Here is a 16,171-nt window from a genome sequence, read left to right on the forward strand (position 1 = left end):
ATAGTAGCCTCATAATCTCCCTCTATGGCCGGAGTAGACAATTTTCAGCACTCTTGTGAAACTACAACTCCCAGCAGGCTCCAATGACTTCTATAGGAGAAGAGCAAGTATTCCTACTGGGGGTTGTAGTTTTACTACATCTGGATTGCCTTCTACCTACTCAGAAGCGTATGGCGCCATCCTTCATAGAGTTTCCATAATTCTCCGCCCCACCAGTCACCGTTACCTGTAACACCTGCTTCGGGGTAAAGCAGAGAAATGGCAGGTGAAGGTCCAGATCGATTACTGGGCTCTCAATGTCTTCCCTTGACGGGAAAACAATCTGCAGAGGCTTCATGCTGAGCACCTGTAAGGACATAAAAAAACAGACAAATGAGATGCAGCTCTGGATGTGACTAGAGTATCAAAGCCTGAATGGAGAGGTCGTCATTACCAGATAGAGGGGACCAGGGGGCGGGCACGGGATCAGAGATAATTTTGCAGCAAACTCCTTGATCCGCTCGTCCAGACTGACATTCCTGCAGGACTTCAGCTGTGGGAGGAGGCTGAGAATGGAAAAATAATGGTCAAGGCTACATCTTATCTCACTGGGTAATCTATACCAGCAAGCCATAATGGAACTCCCCGTAGTTAGCGTTGTGTGAGACCCCATGGCGGTCCCCAGACCGGATACAAAATATAATGCCATGTACGTCCTCTATCACTACTTAGGTGGAATCCTCCCTTACCATGACAGACAGTCCTTCAGAGCGTTGTAATAAGGATATTTGGATATAACACAAATGGCGAAAGGTACGTAGGCCTCGTATGTCTTGGTGCTGCTGGTGGAGGAGTCCCAGTAAGCCTGTCCATTGGAAGGTCCCAGCGTATCCTGGAGAGACAGAGAGATCTATGTACACCAGCAAAGCAAGCCGAATCTAACAATACAAGAACAGCGCCCTGGCAGACGGAGGACGGCAGCCATAATTATCTGGTCTAATGAATGGATCCCGCAGGGCGGTAATGACAGATAACACAGTACACAGAGTTCCTCTACTCGTAAGGTCATACCTGTATAGAGCGAGAGAACTGAGCGACAACGCCATAGGTCCTGTTCCCATGAACATCCGTGAATATAAGGAAATGGAAACGGTCGTCTTTAGGCTCTACGGTCACCTGCAGCCCTCCTGACAAGACAGACAGAATAAAAGATTCAATGAATGTAACATGGTCTCCAGCTGCAACCAAAGCTGCATGCAAAATTCTGCTGGTTTCCTATTAGTTAGAAGACTGGAGGACCCCCTATACATCCCAATCATGTGCACTAAAAATAAGTAAGCCCCCTGGTGGCGGTGCAAAGTAACGTTAAAGGGATTCTATCATTAAAACTCAATTTTATCGGACTAAGAAAGGCTATTCTTCTCCTACATTTAGATGTCTTCTCTGTGCCGCTGTTCGGTATAAATCCTGTTTTTCGTCAGTATGCAAATGAGTTCTCTCGCAGCACTGGGGGCGGGCCCCAGCACTCAAACAGCACTGCGGGCGTCCCCAATGCTGCGAGAGAACTATCCAGCACCGCCTCCGTTTTCTTCAGGAACGGAGTCTTCACGCGTCTTCCTCCGGCGCTGGCTATAAACTTCTAGGCCTCGGGCCTAGGGCAAAGCCGACTACGCATGCCCGCCGGCCACAAGAAAATGGCAGCTTACACAATATTGTAAGCAGCTATTTTCTTGTGGTCGGCGGGCATGCGCAGTCGGCTTTGCGCAATCGTCTTTACCCTAGGCCTAGAAGTTTAAAGCCACCGCCGGAGGAAGACGTGTGAAGAGGACGTTCCAGAAAAACATTAGAGGCGGCGCTGGAGAGTTCTCTCGCAGCATTGAGGACGCCCCCAGTGCTGCGAGAGAACTCATTTGCATACCGACGAAAACCAGGATTTATACCAAACAGCGTCGCGGAGAAGACCTCTAAAGGTAGGAGAAGAAGAGGCTTTCTTAAGGCTATTCTGAAGTGTTAGTGAGAAAAAAAATGTGATTTAATGATAGGATCCCTTTAAAAATTTCTAAAAATAATTTTAAAAAAATTTCTCAAAATATTCAAAACCTCTGCTTCATGTCTGCGAAGGGAAATGCACTTGCTAAAATGCTGGGCCTGGTCTAATGCTGGTTACAGCTGAGGGTTTGCTACAATATCCAATGTAGACAATCCTCTGTGAGCGGTGTCTGTGTGTGTAGCCTCTGTGTTACATTCTACCTGCACTGATACAATGTAACAAACTATCAGGACAGAAGAGAGAATTGCGCTGCTGATGTATTTAGCTGGAATTGTCTAGCCTGAAACACTGTAACAAAAAAATGCTGTGAGAAGTATTGGGCCTTCAAAAGACCAGGTATATAGGAGATCGCTGAGTACCTGGAAAGCAGAGCTGGGGTAATCCAATGAGGTCGATGTCTTTGGGCACAGTGATCTCCTCGGTGGTGGCCTCTCTATGGTCCACACTGTTACCAGACTCCACCTTGGGCCTCTCCTTCTTTTTCCGGAACGATCGCCTCCTCGTCACCCTCTGGTACCCGCCCTGGCCCGCACCGGAGCTCTGCGTTTCCTCTTTTGATATAAAAGGTGGGACAAATACAGAGGTGATTTCTGGTTCCAGGACATGGAGACTTCTTATACCTTTCTGGGCGACCTGAGGGTGAAAGGAAAAGGGGTCAAAACCAAAAAATAACTAAGGCTGAAGCTTCACGTTGCAGAAAAGCGGCTTTTTTTGTTGCGATTTTTGAGCCCAACTCAGGAGCGATCACAAAAGGAATAGGAGACAAGTGCGGAAGTATCATGATATACACAAAGAAGACGCCGCTGTTTCCATGAATAAAAACATTTACAGGCCAATTTTCCGTAAAACCAGTCACGACCGTGAGGACAGGTCACCCAGCTTTTCACATATGTCATATTTTATGTTTCCTCTTTCTTACTGCTTATGACTGGCTTTGTGTCAGTCTTAACTGCACTTTTTGAATTCTATTCATGAAAGAGGAAGCTCAGGGTGAATGGCATGGCAGATCCTGTGCAGACAGAAGAGTGCTGCAGGGAATTGTGGGAAAAGACAGAATGAAGGGAATAAAGGGTAAGGTGAATCCATTATATAACATAAACCCTGTGCTGAGAGCCGGTGAGCTGACGCTGAGGACACCTGGAGCGGATCTGGTGGAAGAAAAGAGAAGAATAAAAGGTGATTTGTTCAGGAAAGTAAGAGAGCCACTGCAGTTATGTAAGACGTATTGTCTGTGTCAGGCTGACCCCGCAGCTAATCCTTTACAAAGAAAGGAAAACATTGTAACCCTTTCAGGTATAAAGCAGATCCGAGCGGTGTCTGTGGAAAGCTGTGTGACTATGTCAGAGCAGAATAATCCTACTAATATTATAAATGGGAAAGTTTGTGTGTTTGGATGTTTGTGTGTCAATCACGCAAAAACGGCTGTTTGGCACGTAGATAGATTGTAACCTAGATTAAAACATCGGCTACTTTGTATCCCGGTAAATGACATGGCTTCACTACTGTTATGAATTTATGTTCACATACTATATTATACTGCTCTTATCTCAGATTCTGAAAAAGCCAGGGCTGTTGTCTCTCTATGTAACACACGCTAACCCTCAGTGCATTGTGTACAAGCATCTGCATATTATCTGATCTGCTCCAGGCAGTGCTGACACACTGGATGGGAAAACACCTTTAATCCACATTGGCAGGTTGTTACTTTTAAACATGACGGGAAAAAGGAAATCTAATTTGTTGCAAAATTCAAAAACAACGAGAGCTATGAAGGGGCCAGAAGTCACAGAGTTCTCCTCAAGCGGAGCTGAGGGAGATCATCGGCTCCAACAACATTATATGGCGTCCCAGCGAGCTGCTGAGATGCCGGGACAATCACAGGCACGGCGAGGAACAAGTTCAGCAGCAAGAGAGCTTGAGAGCTGTCAAAACGCCGAAGCGGGCAAACCATTGACGGCAGCAATTTGCTGAATATAGGTGGATCATCGACGCCAACAACCCGCAGGCGAAATTGTGGACAGAGGCTAGTAAGACATAAGTCAGATTATTTCTGCCCTTTCCAGCAGCAGACTGTCACTAGTGTACACCATCCTGCAGCTCTGCTCGGTATACACTTCCTCATTGCCCAAATAACTGTAAGACTAAACTGCGGTGCCCGATACCATCTGAGGTTACTTCTGGGTAACTAAGGAAGTCTATGGTATCGCAGATGTAGGGGCAGGTCACAGTCACGTTGTCTATGGTTTTATTCTTGTCGCGGAAACTCCTGCTGGAAAGAGTATAAAAGAATGTGAACAGAGTCCTAGCCTACCATATGTACGGCCTCCTGCACACAACTACGGTGGGTTTACCATTGTTCATCTGGGCCTTTTAGTCCGTGGCACATTCTTGGTAGCACTAGAACAGGGGTAGGGAACGTACGGCTCTCCAGCTGTTGCAAAACTACAACTCCCAGCATGCATACTGGCTCTGTTGTTCTGGGAACTTCCATGGAAGTGAATGGAGCATGCTGGGAGTTGTAGTTTCACAGCAGCTGGAGAGCCAAAGGTTCCCTACCCCTGCACTAGAAGAAGGTCTCTGACATTGCACCTTTATATAGACTTTGTTTCAATTCCTCACAATTTGCAAGATCTCTGATATCTGTCAGTGAATACAATGGTGCAGAACTAGGCGCAGATACTATTCCAGAAGATGTTCGGCCGCAGTCTCGTAGTCTTAGGCTGATGCCATCTAACAGGAAATACAGCAAAGAAAATAATGGTGAGGGGTAACAGATGAGAGTAAACAGGAACCACAGGCAAAAAAAAAAATCTGCTGAGCTTCATTCCATTGTGCACGTGACCGGCAGTGTTGTCATAGTCCATATGTAAACTCTGCAATCTGATAGTATGTAGCACTGGGTCCATCGTTCTGGTCTTGGGTAGAACCCCTGACTTCTCCTCAGAAGTGCCCAGTTTCTTCCCAACTTAGATATGACATTGCTGGTGACATGTCTGAGATATTCTTGCTCCATCTTGTCTTCATAGTGTAGATGCTCCTGCAGATCTTCTGCTCGATGTGTCCCAGAGATGACCTACTGGATGGAGATCTGGTGATGGTGCAGCCACTGGCAGACCCTGGACCCATGATCATGTTGGTGGAAGCAGAATCTGAGGTTCCTCAGGTTTTTCCAGTCCTTCGTGGTCCAGTTGTGGTGACTTGTGTCCCGGAGTGGAGCCCAGTGTGGTCTTCTGTGGGTGTTGTGCATCTACTTCATGATGTTGCTCTGCAGACCACTGGAGCATCATTGGAGTTACTGTTGTCTAATTTGCAGCTTGGCCCAGTCTGGCCATTTTCCTTGGTGCTACAAGGTGTCTTATATTTTCCGGCATGTATGAGGTGACCTGGAGGACATGTCATCACAAGAGGAGATAAACTGGAGCCAAGAGATCCAAGTCTTCCACTATGAAGACCTATAGAAAAACCGGGAACTGGCAGAGCGCTAAAGGCAGCAAATGAAGACTTGATGGTTCCAGTGGTGGTAAACCTTTCCATGTGCAGCATATCTTTAGGGCAAGCAATGCAACAAAGATGGGGGGAACAAGCGGCTCCGAAACAGAAAGGGGGGAAATTGGTTCCATGTGCCCTAAACTTATGGACCAATCCATTATTTGGGAAGTAATATCCTCACCATCATCAACATAGTCATTGAGCTTCACCCTCACCAAACCTATGATGGTGGCTTCACATGTCCCGGGTCTCGATACTGCAGGTCTTACATGGGGATATCAGCGCAGATTTACCATGACGCTAGCGCGGAGTTCACGTCATGCAATTCAATAAAAGCAAGAAATCCACAGCGATGCCCCGGCAAATCCACACAGCGTAAAGTTTTTGTCCACAAATGGATGTTTTCGGGAACGTCCTCCTGATAAAGTGTTGCACCCTGTATCACCTAATCACTTGCTTGGTACAGAGACCGAGGACAACCAGGAGGAGTTATCCTTCACCCTTAACTTTGATCTTCTACAAGTGTGATCTGAATTTTAGCTTTGACCTCGGATCTGTGGTCTGTCACCCTTGGAGACATGAACCCTGCACTTCTCTTTTTTGCTTTGTGGTGCTGCCATCTCCTGTTTTTCGTGCCTGCAGGTCTCTTCTCCATGAGGGTCCTACTCATTGGGGGGGGGGGGGGGTTAAAGACTAAGCATAAATGAGGGGACACAGCACGGGTGTAAGTGAAAGCTTACAAAAACTCAGCTAGAGCCCACCCTGTACAACTCCTCACAACCACCAGATATAGGGTGTCCCATCTATACATGCTATCAGTATTTACCTTTCCTTCTGGCCCAGACCGCCATGAAGACGTCTCCACAACATGTCTGTGCACCCCAGCTTCCCATGACCCTCTGTCAGTGCCCCCCACATGGTAATCGTGCCCAGTTCTCTGCCACCACCTTCTACACAGAATCCCTCCTTGCCTATACGCTGACCAACTGCTACTTTTACCATTGTCTCCTTACTGACAGTGGAAGGCTGTGTATCATCGATCTTCTCACTCCAGTGTACCAGAGGGCAGGGGGAATACAATTAGGGTGCACAGACTACTGGCCGTCAAAGGGAATCACGGAAGGAGATCAGAAATGGTCAACCAGTCTAACTGTGGTGAGGGTCAACTGTGGGCCCCCCAGACTTCAGGGCCCGGTTACCTCTATAGTCATGTGAGTGGGACACAAGGTATAAGAGATGCTCTCCAGAGAAACACAGTTGCTCAATAGTTGTATTTAATGTACATAGCATGGGGTCAGGTATCTCAACTCCACAAGAGGGCCCATTAAATTGGGCGACAGACGACTGCAGGTTACATAGACAGTGCTACTGTGAATCCACCATTGGTCACAGTACAATGCCAATACACTAGAGCGGTGGGTGAGGTAATGTAACCTTGGAGCCGTTTCTCCTTGGATGACGAGTTGGTGCAACTGCACTAAGAAAAGTGCCAAGGCAGTGGCCGCATGGCGCGGTTCCTCTCCGTCTTACTCTCCGTCTTGCCTCATCTCCAGAAGCTGGAGGCTTTAGGGCCACGTTGGTTGATCCTTCACACCCCAGTGTAGTGTCAGTCTAACCCACTTATGTGTTGCCCAGTCCATGCCCAAGTTGTCAGATATTATCAGTTGTGCATAGTCCTTGTAAGGACTGGAATACATGAAACCCATCGTTTATGTCTTTCCATGACATGTGACCAAGCTACCAGAAAACAGTAAACGTTGACAATAGTTTCCATACACTTCGTCGGTCGGCCCATAAAGCAGCAGAAGCTCTTGGTGGTAATGATTAATACGGGACTGAGTCAGACGCCGGGCGAGCAGAGCAGGAATCATCCTAGCATGGGTTACATCCTGTTACTCCACCGTCAGACGCTCACGAGGTGTGGAAGGGTTTAGTAAGGCCGTGTGTGCTCAGTCACCGCTGTTTGTTTAGAGGGCAAAGCCTTGAAATGCAGAATGCAAATATACAGGTGGCAGGAGGGCACAGAGGATAGGGGGCGCACTACAAGGGGGTAATGACTTCTGAGTGATACATTGTTGCGAGCTTTTGAATCCATGTGGATAGCTGTAGGTGCTACGTGTGCCGCCATACTGAGGTTCTGTATCCTCCCCTATAAGTAATGCAAGCAGGAAACAAATACAATGAGACAGTTTTTGAAATTCCTATTTCTTTTACCGCAAACCCCTGGGATTGAAAGATAAAAACGTGGAAGCAGCTGTATCCTCACATCTTATCTGTCATCTGGTAGAGCCTGAAAATGAGTCATGAGCAAAACCGGCAGGAAGATAAAAAAAAAAATAGTAAAAAGCAACACAAAAAAAGTGCAATATTACAACCATTCGCTTACATAAAGCGAACAAGAGAAAATTTGACACCATAACACCAAACTTGGAATGTGGCCAGACGGGTTGTCAGATTCCCTCATTGCTAAATTTACATAAGGATGCCGAATACACAAGAATGTGTGAGAAAGAAACATAGCGACAAAGTGTACTCGGAGAAAGCCGACCGATACATAAACTCCAAAGTATAGGACGTAGCAGCAGTATTATAGTAGTTATATTCTTGTACATAGGAGTAGTATTATAGTAGTTATATTCTTGTACATAGGAGCAGTATTATAGTAGTTATATTCTTGTACATAAGAGTAGTATTATAGTAGTTATATTATTGTACATAGGAGCAGTATTATAGTAGTTATATTCTTGTACATAGGAGGTAGTATTATAGTAGTTATATTCTTGTATATAGGAGTAGTATTATAGTAGTTATATTCTTGTACATAGGAGGTAGTATTATAGTAGTTATATTCTTGTATATAGGAGTAGTATTATAGTAGTTATATTCTTGTACATAGGAGCAGTATTATAGTAGTTATATTCTTGTACATAGGTGTAGTATTATAGTAGTTATATTCTTGTACATAGGAGTAGTATTATAGTAGTTATATTCTTGTACATAGGTGTAGTATTATAGTAGTTATATTCTTGTACATAGGAGGTAGTATTACAGTAGTTATATTCTTGTATATAGGAGTAGTATTATAGTAGTTATATTCTTGTATATAGGAGTAGTATTATAGTAGTTATATTCTTGTATATAGGAGTAGTATTATAGTAGTTATATTCTTGTACATAGGAGTAGTATTATAGTAGTTATATTCTTGTACATAGGAGTAGTATTATAGTAGTTATATTCTTGTACATAGGAGTAGTATAATAGTAGTTATATTCTTGTACATAGGAGTAGTATTATAGTAATTATATTCTTGTACATAGGAGCAGTATTATAGTAGTTATATTCTTGTACATAGGAGCAGTATTATAGTAATTATATTCTTGTACATAGGAGCAGTATTATAGTAGTTATATTCTTGTACATAGGAGCAGTATTATAGTAGTTATATTCTTGTACATAGGAGCAGTATTATAGTAGTTATATTCTTGTACGTAGGAGCAGTATTATAGTAGTTATATTCTTGTACATAGGAGCAGTATTATAGTAGTTATATTCTTGTACATAGGAGCAGTATTATAGTAGATAGGAGATTTAGAAGTAAATTGTAAAACCAATGATAATAATAGTCTCTATTCTTTAGAGGGAATACAATGCTTATATTTTTGGGATCTCCGTATAAACCTCACAATCTGCTCTTTATACCGAGGACAAGGCAGTTTTATCACTATTAGGATTTCCTATTATTCAGACAATTTTCCCTTCACCTTAAGTTTCTCATTTTTTGCTGTCAAAACTCCAAAATCCCGTAATTAAACAATCCGGTTTGTTGTTCCTCTTCTGGCTCAGCAGTTTATAGTTTTTGTTGGTAACTCCCTTGATGGGCAACCACAAAGTTATTCAAAGATGAATTTGTAAAATCTTTTTTAATCCTCTATTTTTAGAAGATTTGAAATGTTCTTTGACCAGACCTTGAAGTGGATTGTTACTGTCACATCTCCTCCCTCCCTGCTCTGATTACAGGGACAATGCTAAAACATGGACAGGCAAATAACGCCCCTGCGACACCATATAATGAGCGTGTTGTTGGCGCTGATGATTCCCGTCAGCTCCGCTTGAGGAGACCTCTATGACTTCTGGCTCCTTCATAGCTCTCCTTGTTTTAGACTTTTGCAACAAATTACATTTTCTTTTTCCCGGCATGTTTAAATGTAGCAAACTGCCAATGTGGATTAAAGGGGTTTTCCCATCCAGTGTGCCAGCACTGCCTGGAGCAGATCAGATAATATGCAGATGCATGTACACAATGGACTGAGGGTTAGCTGAGTGTTTACACAGAGAGATAACAGACCTGGGACCTGAGATAAGCGGCTGCAGGAGCAGTGTAATATAGTATGTGAACATAAATTCATAACAGTCGTGAAGCCATGTCATTTACCGGGATAAAAAGTAGCCGATGTGTGAGGTTACAATCTATCTATGTGCCAAATTTCATTCAAATCCATTCAGCCGTTTTTGCGTGATTGAGGAACAAACATCCAAACAGTCACATGTATAATATTAGTAGGATAGGTTTATCATAGACAAGCTAGGTTGTTACCAGTAACCCTTTAGTTCCCTTAGACCACCAGGAATATTGCCCTGACTCCATCTTCACCGACCATCAGAGAAGTAATGTATTGTCAGTGGGCCTAGACATTCTGCTTTATACATTATTTATCTGGATACTGTATCCAGCTACTGATCTGTACACTATGTAGTATGTGGCTACTGATTATTTAGGTGGCTCTGTAGTCCACAATACCGGTAACATAGGCTGCAAACCTAGAATGGAGTCGCCAACAATCTCCTATTCTTGCCTATGTAAGGAGTGGGAACACCTTATACGTTGCTTTAAAAGTAAAACCTTGTGATTTGCACAGGAAAAAGTTTCCCAATTGTATGTAAAAAACGGTTAAACACTCCAACAATATCTGCAGCTTAGTTTAGTTCTTTCCCGGTTGTAAGATCTCTGCTTGCTTTCAGTGAATAACAAAGATCTTATGTAAACTGAGACTAAAGAGAGATTAGTGATTCTGTCTACACGGCGTGACCGGCTCCAGATCAGGATTTTCTGGAGGACCATTGATAGTTGGAGGTATGTCTGATACTGAAGACCTATCCACAGGCTGCATGCACTTGCAGAAGCTTCCATTGCCTGATCTGTGCGGGGTCTGGATAATAACCCCTTTAATAGAGGGTCCTCTGATTAGAACTGACGCTTGGCCGGAGTGTGGAGTCTCGGAAAAGACTGTATCTTGCTCTGGACAAGGGATTTGCTATTGGAGGAAATGGAATTACCAGATTGGGTGTTTTATACATGAATGTGGCGATAAGGTCACTTTCTTAAAAGAAGAGTGAAGAGCCAACCCCGATCCACTGCAGGAGTCTCAGATCTAGTAAGATCCATATAGGCCCGATCCACGGCAGGTGTCTCAGATCTAGTAAGATCCATATAGGCCCGATCCACTGCAGGTGTCTCAGATCTAGTAAGATCCATATAGTCCCGATCCACGGCAGGTGTCTCAGATCTAGTAAGATCCATATAGTCCCGATCCACGGCAGGTGTCTCAGATCTAGTAAGATCCATATAGGCCCGATCCACTGCAGGTGTCTCAGATCTAGTAAGATCCATATAGGCCCGATCCACTGCAGGTGTCTCAGATCTAGTAAGATCCATATAGGCCCGATCCACGGCAGGTGTCTCAGATCTAGTAAGATCCATATAGGCCCGATCCACTGCAGGTGTCTCAGATCTAGTAAGATCCATATAGGACCGATCCACGGCAGGTGTCTCAGATCTAGTAAGATCCATATAGTCCCGATCCACGGCAGGTGTCTCAGATCTAGTAAGATCCATATAGTCCCGATCCACGGCAGGTGTCTCAGATCTAGTAAGATCCATATAGGACCGATCCACGGCAGGTGTCTCAGATCTAGTAAGATCCATATAGGCCCGATCCACTGCAGGTGTCTCAGATCTAGTAAGATCCATATAGTCCCGATCCACTGCAGGTGTCTCAGATCTAGTAAGAGCCATATAGTCCCGATCCACGGCAGGTGTCTCAGATCTAGTAAGATCCATATAGGCCCGATCCACTGCAGGTGTCTCAGATCTAGTAAGATCCATATAGTCCCGATCCACTGCAGGTGTCTCAGATCTAGTAAGAGCCATATAGTCCCGATCCACGGCAGGTGTCTCAGATCTAGTAAGATCCATATAGGCCCGATCCACTGCAGGTGTCTCAGATCTAGTAAGATCCATATAGTCCCGATCCACGGCAGGTGTCTCAGATCTAGTAAGATCCATATAGTCCCGATCCACGGCAGGTGTCTCAGATCTAGTAAGATCCATATAGGCCCGATCCACTGCAGGTGTCTCAGATCTAGTAAGATCCATATAGGCCCGATCCACTGCAGGTGTCTCAGATCTAGTAAGATCCATATAGGCCCGATCCACGGCAGGTGTCTCAGATCTAGTAAGATCCATATAGGCCCGATCCACTGCAGGTGTCTCAGATCTAGTAAGATCCATATAGGACCGATCCACGGCAGGTGTCTCAGATCTAGTAAGATCCATATAGTCCCGATCCACGGCAGGTGTCTCAGATCTAGTAAGATCCATATAGTCCCGATCCACGGCAGGTGTCTCAGATCTAGTAAGATCCATATAGGACCGATCCACGGCAGGTGTCTCAGATCTAGTAAGATCCATATAGGCCCGATCCACTGCAGGTGTCTCAGATCTAGTAAGATCCATATAGTCCCGATCCACTGCAGGTGTCTCAGATCTAGTAAGAGCCATATAGTCCCGATCCACGGCAGGTGTCTCAGATCTAGTAAGATCCATATAGGCCCGATCCACTGCAGGTGTCTCAGATCTAGTAAGATCCATATAGTCCCGATCCACGGCAGGTGTCTCAGATCTAGTAAGAGCCATATAGACCCGATCCACGGCAGGTGTCTCAGATCCAGCAAGGACCATGCAGGTCAAATTGTCCAACTCAACCCAAAAGATTGTTCTAGATCACAGACTATATACAGGGATATTAAAGTGGATGTCAACCTGAATAGAAGAGAAAGCAGAGAGGTCTCCTCCTATAGGTCATGCTCTCAGATCGTCGCCTTCCTGTCTGTGGTATAAGAACAAATAAATAAGGAACTGATGGAAGAGCCGACGGCGGTTTCTTCATAGTATTTCATCACAGACGGACAACCTCCCTCAAAATCCTGAATAAGCCTCTTCTATCACAGAATTACCCTCAGGCTGTCGGCACACACTGGCAGTAGTAGCGCATGCACCAGACGCTGTTATTAATATTTTACAAAGAGTTCTCCTTTATACTTCACTCTCCAAGTTATGGCAGTGACCTGAGCTTACTCTGACCCTCCGCAGCAATACCGACGCCTTGTAGAGACACCAGCACGTTCCGAAATTAGTCTCCAGCAAATCTGTACATTGTATTTGTTGTTATCTTTACTTTGTATCTATATTATTATTACATTGTATATTGTGATTTCTCGTTACATTGTATATATTTGTAATTATCCATTGACAGATATTTTAGTGAAATGAAATGTTCCACTCTACCACTCAATACATAAAGGGAGAGAGATCCTTAAGGCTAAGACGCCACGTCGCGTCCCGTGGCGGCGACTCGTTGCGTTTTTTTCCTGCAGCACGTTCCACAGAGGTTTCCTGTGCGGACTTTCTGCTTCCATTATACCCACTGGGAAACCGCCGGCGTTTCCTTACATATAATTGACATGCTGCAATTTACGAAACTGCAACGGTTTTGGAAATCGCCGTGCGTCCACTGAAATGTGTAAATGGGATTCACTACTGATCAGTTAGTTGAAGAGACCACAGTGTTTGGGGGAGCACTGGGGTCTCTGCATTAAATAATAAGCACAATGCCATCTACAGTATATCGCAGTGGTTGTACTTGGGATTGCAGCTCAGCTCCATTTTCTTGCATGCAGAAGACAGAAACCACAGACCGGGTCCGGCCGTGAGCGTTTTATGCTCACCGCTGCGAAACCGTTTTTTTTTAATCCGGACACAGAGTACTGCATGTCCGACTCTGTGTCCGGATTAAAAAACCCGGTTTCACAGCGGAGAGCATAAAACACTCACCACCGCTCACGGCTGGACAGCTTTCTCACCCATTCACCCGGCAATTTAACAAAACGTCCCCCATGCCTTACTTTCGAGGGATGTCTTATTTTCGGGTAAACACACTATATTACACTGCTCCTGCAGCAGCTTATCTCAGGTCTCAGGTTTGTTATCTCTCTGTGTAAACACACACTAACCCTCGGTCTATTGTGTACAAGCATCTGCATATTATCTGATCTGCTCCAGGCAGTGCTGACACACTGGATGGGAAAACCCCTTTAATCCAATTTGGCAGTTTGCTACTTTTAAACATGCCGGGAAAAAGAAAATCTAATTTGTTGCAAAATTTGAAAACAATGAGAGCTATGAAGGAGCCAGAAGTCACAGAGGTCTCCTCAAGCAGAGCGGGCAGAGGTAGTGTATAATAAACCGGCAGAGGGGAGAAAGCTGTTACCAGACACCTCGAACAGCAAAGAGCAAAAGGATGGAGCAGTTAAATTTCCCAATTATCATTACCCTTGACATGTGCCACATTGGGGCTCAGCTGAACCCGCAGAAATTGGGCAATTGCAGCACAAGCTCGATATCCCGTCCTGGTTGCATAATTCCCACGTATCCAGCAATACCACCCAGTGTAACGCCCATGCCCAGCCTCACCCTGTCTTCTACATGTTGGCAGCAATTTGGATCCATCCTGCCAAGCCCTAGCAAAACCTATATTTCGTCTGTGTCATGTCAGATGATGGATTCCGGCGTCCGGCTGATCTATTCGTTCCATAGACTCATCACTACTATGACAAACGTACATACAGGTTACAAATTCTTCGACCACATGTGAGAAGAGGTCTAGATTCACCAGGAACTTCCCTATCGTCGTAGTCATATGACCCACATCTTCCCGATACTTCAGGTCGAGGTGACGAGAAGATACCTGAGTCACTCTGCTGTTATTCATGACCCGACGGCATGCAATAAAAGACTGTGAAGGGTTAATCATCTCCGAATTTATTGTGAACATAGACAAGAGGAGATGGCGGGTGATGTCATAACTTACTGGTACATACCTGAGAGATGTCCTATGTTACCACCTAAGAAAGTGCTGAACTGTCCAAGTAGGACCTCAAGTATCCAACTGCCTAAAAACGCGTTCAGCTCATAAGCGTTGCGTCCACTTATTGGGCTAACACAAGTGGTCAGTGATGTTGAGGTCTTTGGACTCCAGGCACAGGGTGGACAATGAATATCAATCATCAAATGACGTCATCAGTCTCAGAACATGATCACTGATGTCATCCCAAGTCCAGGCTAGAAGATCCCAAGGCTGCCGAAACGTCATGAGATAGCCATTGGCCAAATCTAGTTTAGCGGCAGCCAACTAGGACCTCAAACATCCAACTGCCTAAATACTTGGCAGCCCTTACATCGTAAGGACAACCTCCACCCTAAAGCCATAAGGATCCAATAGTTCAGCCTAAAATTTTTGGACTCCATTCCCTTGGCTTGGCCAAGTACGTGTATTCTAGGTGTGGGAAGAGAAGAAATGTTGGTCACGCTGAAATCTAACACACCCTTCGATTCCCCGTTCTGTGGTTGCCCCCTTACACATTGGGTGGTTGTGTGGCCCAACTTAAGAGCAACTGGTACCATTACATGGTCAACATTGATGACTTGCAGTAATGGAGCCCTGGGTTTGCACATGACCAAAGGTAACATCTACATGGACTTTGTATGTTCTCCCTAGGTTTCTTCTTACGCCCCAAAAACCATGCTGAATTTACATTGTACGGTCCAACATGGACCAGGACACGACATAAATAGTCGTAACAATGTCGGATACATCTCTGATCGAGAAGTCTTCATGATAACACATGACCACCTACCTTGTCTATCTCTCTGATCTCATCCACAGGAGGTCCTACAAGGACGCAGATCTTCAGCAATCCCGAGGGAAGTTCCTCCTCTTCCATCTTTGCAGACTGTCCAAGGAGACTAACAGAGTGCAAGGAACCTGAGATTAAGAACGTCCAAAGCTACAGCGAGGGAGAGAATTTCCAAAGTCAATATTAGACATTGGTGTAAAGAACCGATGAATGGTCACAAAGTCAACCAATGGTCATGGAAGGTCATCCAATGGGGAGCAAATCCAGACAAACGTATGACTAGACGGATGGCCAATGCATGACTAACGTTAGACTGTCATCTCCACATGTATGATGTATCTGGTCATGACCATAAAGTCCTCGTGAGGATTGGCAGCTCAGTGATGGATCTCCAAGACCTGATGGGCAGTGCGAAGTAAATATGGTGCCCATCCAAAAGGATGACCCCGTGACCTCTCCAATGTATCGAGAAAAGCCTTCAGGAACTCAACAAGGATAAAACCTCCCTCCTAGGTCACCCAATACTCCTATACCCATATCAAGATGGCGGCCCAAGATTAGAACCGAAGTCCCAGGACAAAGGGGTTCTCTGGGGCAAAGCCAACTAGTTCTGGAGGGTCT

The 16,171-nt window shown here is 44.9% G+C and overlaps 1 protein-coding gene across 1 annotated transcript in view; it reads right to left on the bottom strand.

The window, feature by feature from the left end:
• DENND3 (DENN domain containing 3) overlaps positions 1-15,664 on the bottom strand; it is a 37,855-nt gene extending 22,191 nt beyond the window's left edge. The window contains exons 1-6 of the mRNA XM_075270048.1: positions 15,551-15,664; positions 2,389-2,662; positions 1,051-1,166; positions 729-871; positions 434-545; positions 227-346 (exon numbers count right to left, since the gene is read on the bottom strand). Of these exons, the coding sequence (XP_075126149.1) occupies positions 227-346; positions 434-545; positions 729-871; positions 1,051-1,166; positions 2,389-2,662; positions 15,551-15,637 (852 nt within the window). The 5' untranslated portion in view covers positions 15,638-15,664. The remainder of the gene's footprint in view (positions 1-226; positions 347-433; positions 546-728; positions 872-1,050; positions 1,167-2,388; positions 2,663-15,550) is intronic.
• Positions 15,665-16,171: the final 507 nt, after the last annotated feature.

The sequence above is a fragment of the Leptodactylus fuscus genome, chromosome 4 (assembly GCF_031893055.1).
Source record: "Leptodactylus fuscus isolate aLepFus1 chromosome 4, aLepFus1.hap2, whole genome shotgun sequence".
Classification (NCBI taxonomy): Eukaryota; Metazoa; Chordata; class Amphibia; order Anura; family Leptodactylidae; genus Leptodactylus; species Leptodactylus fuscus.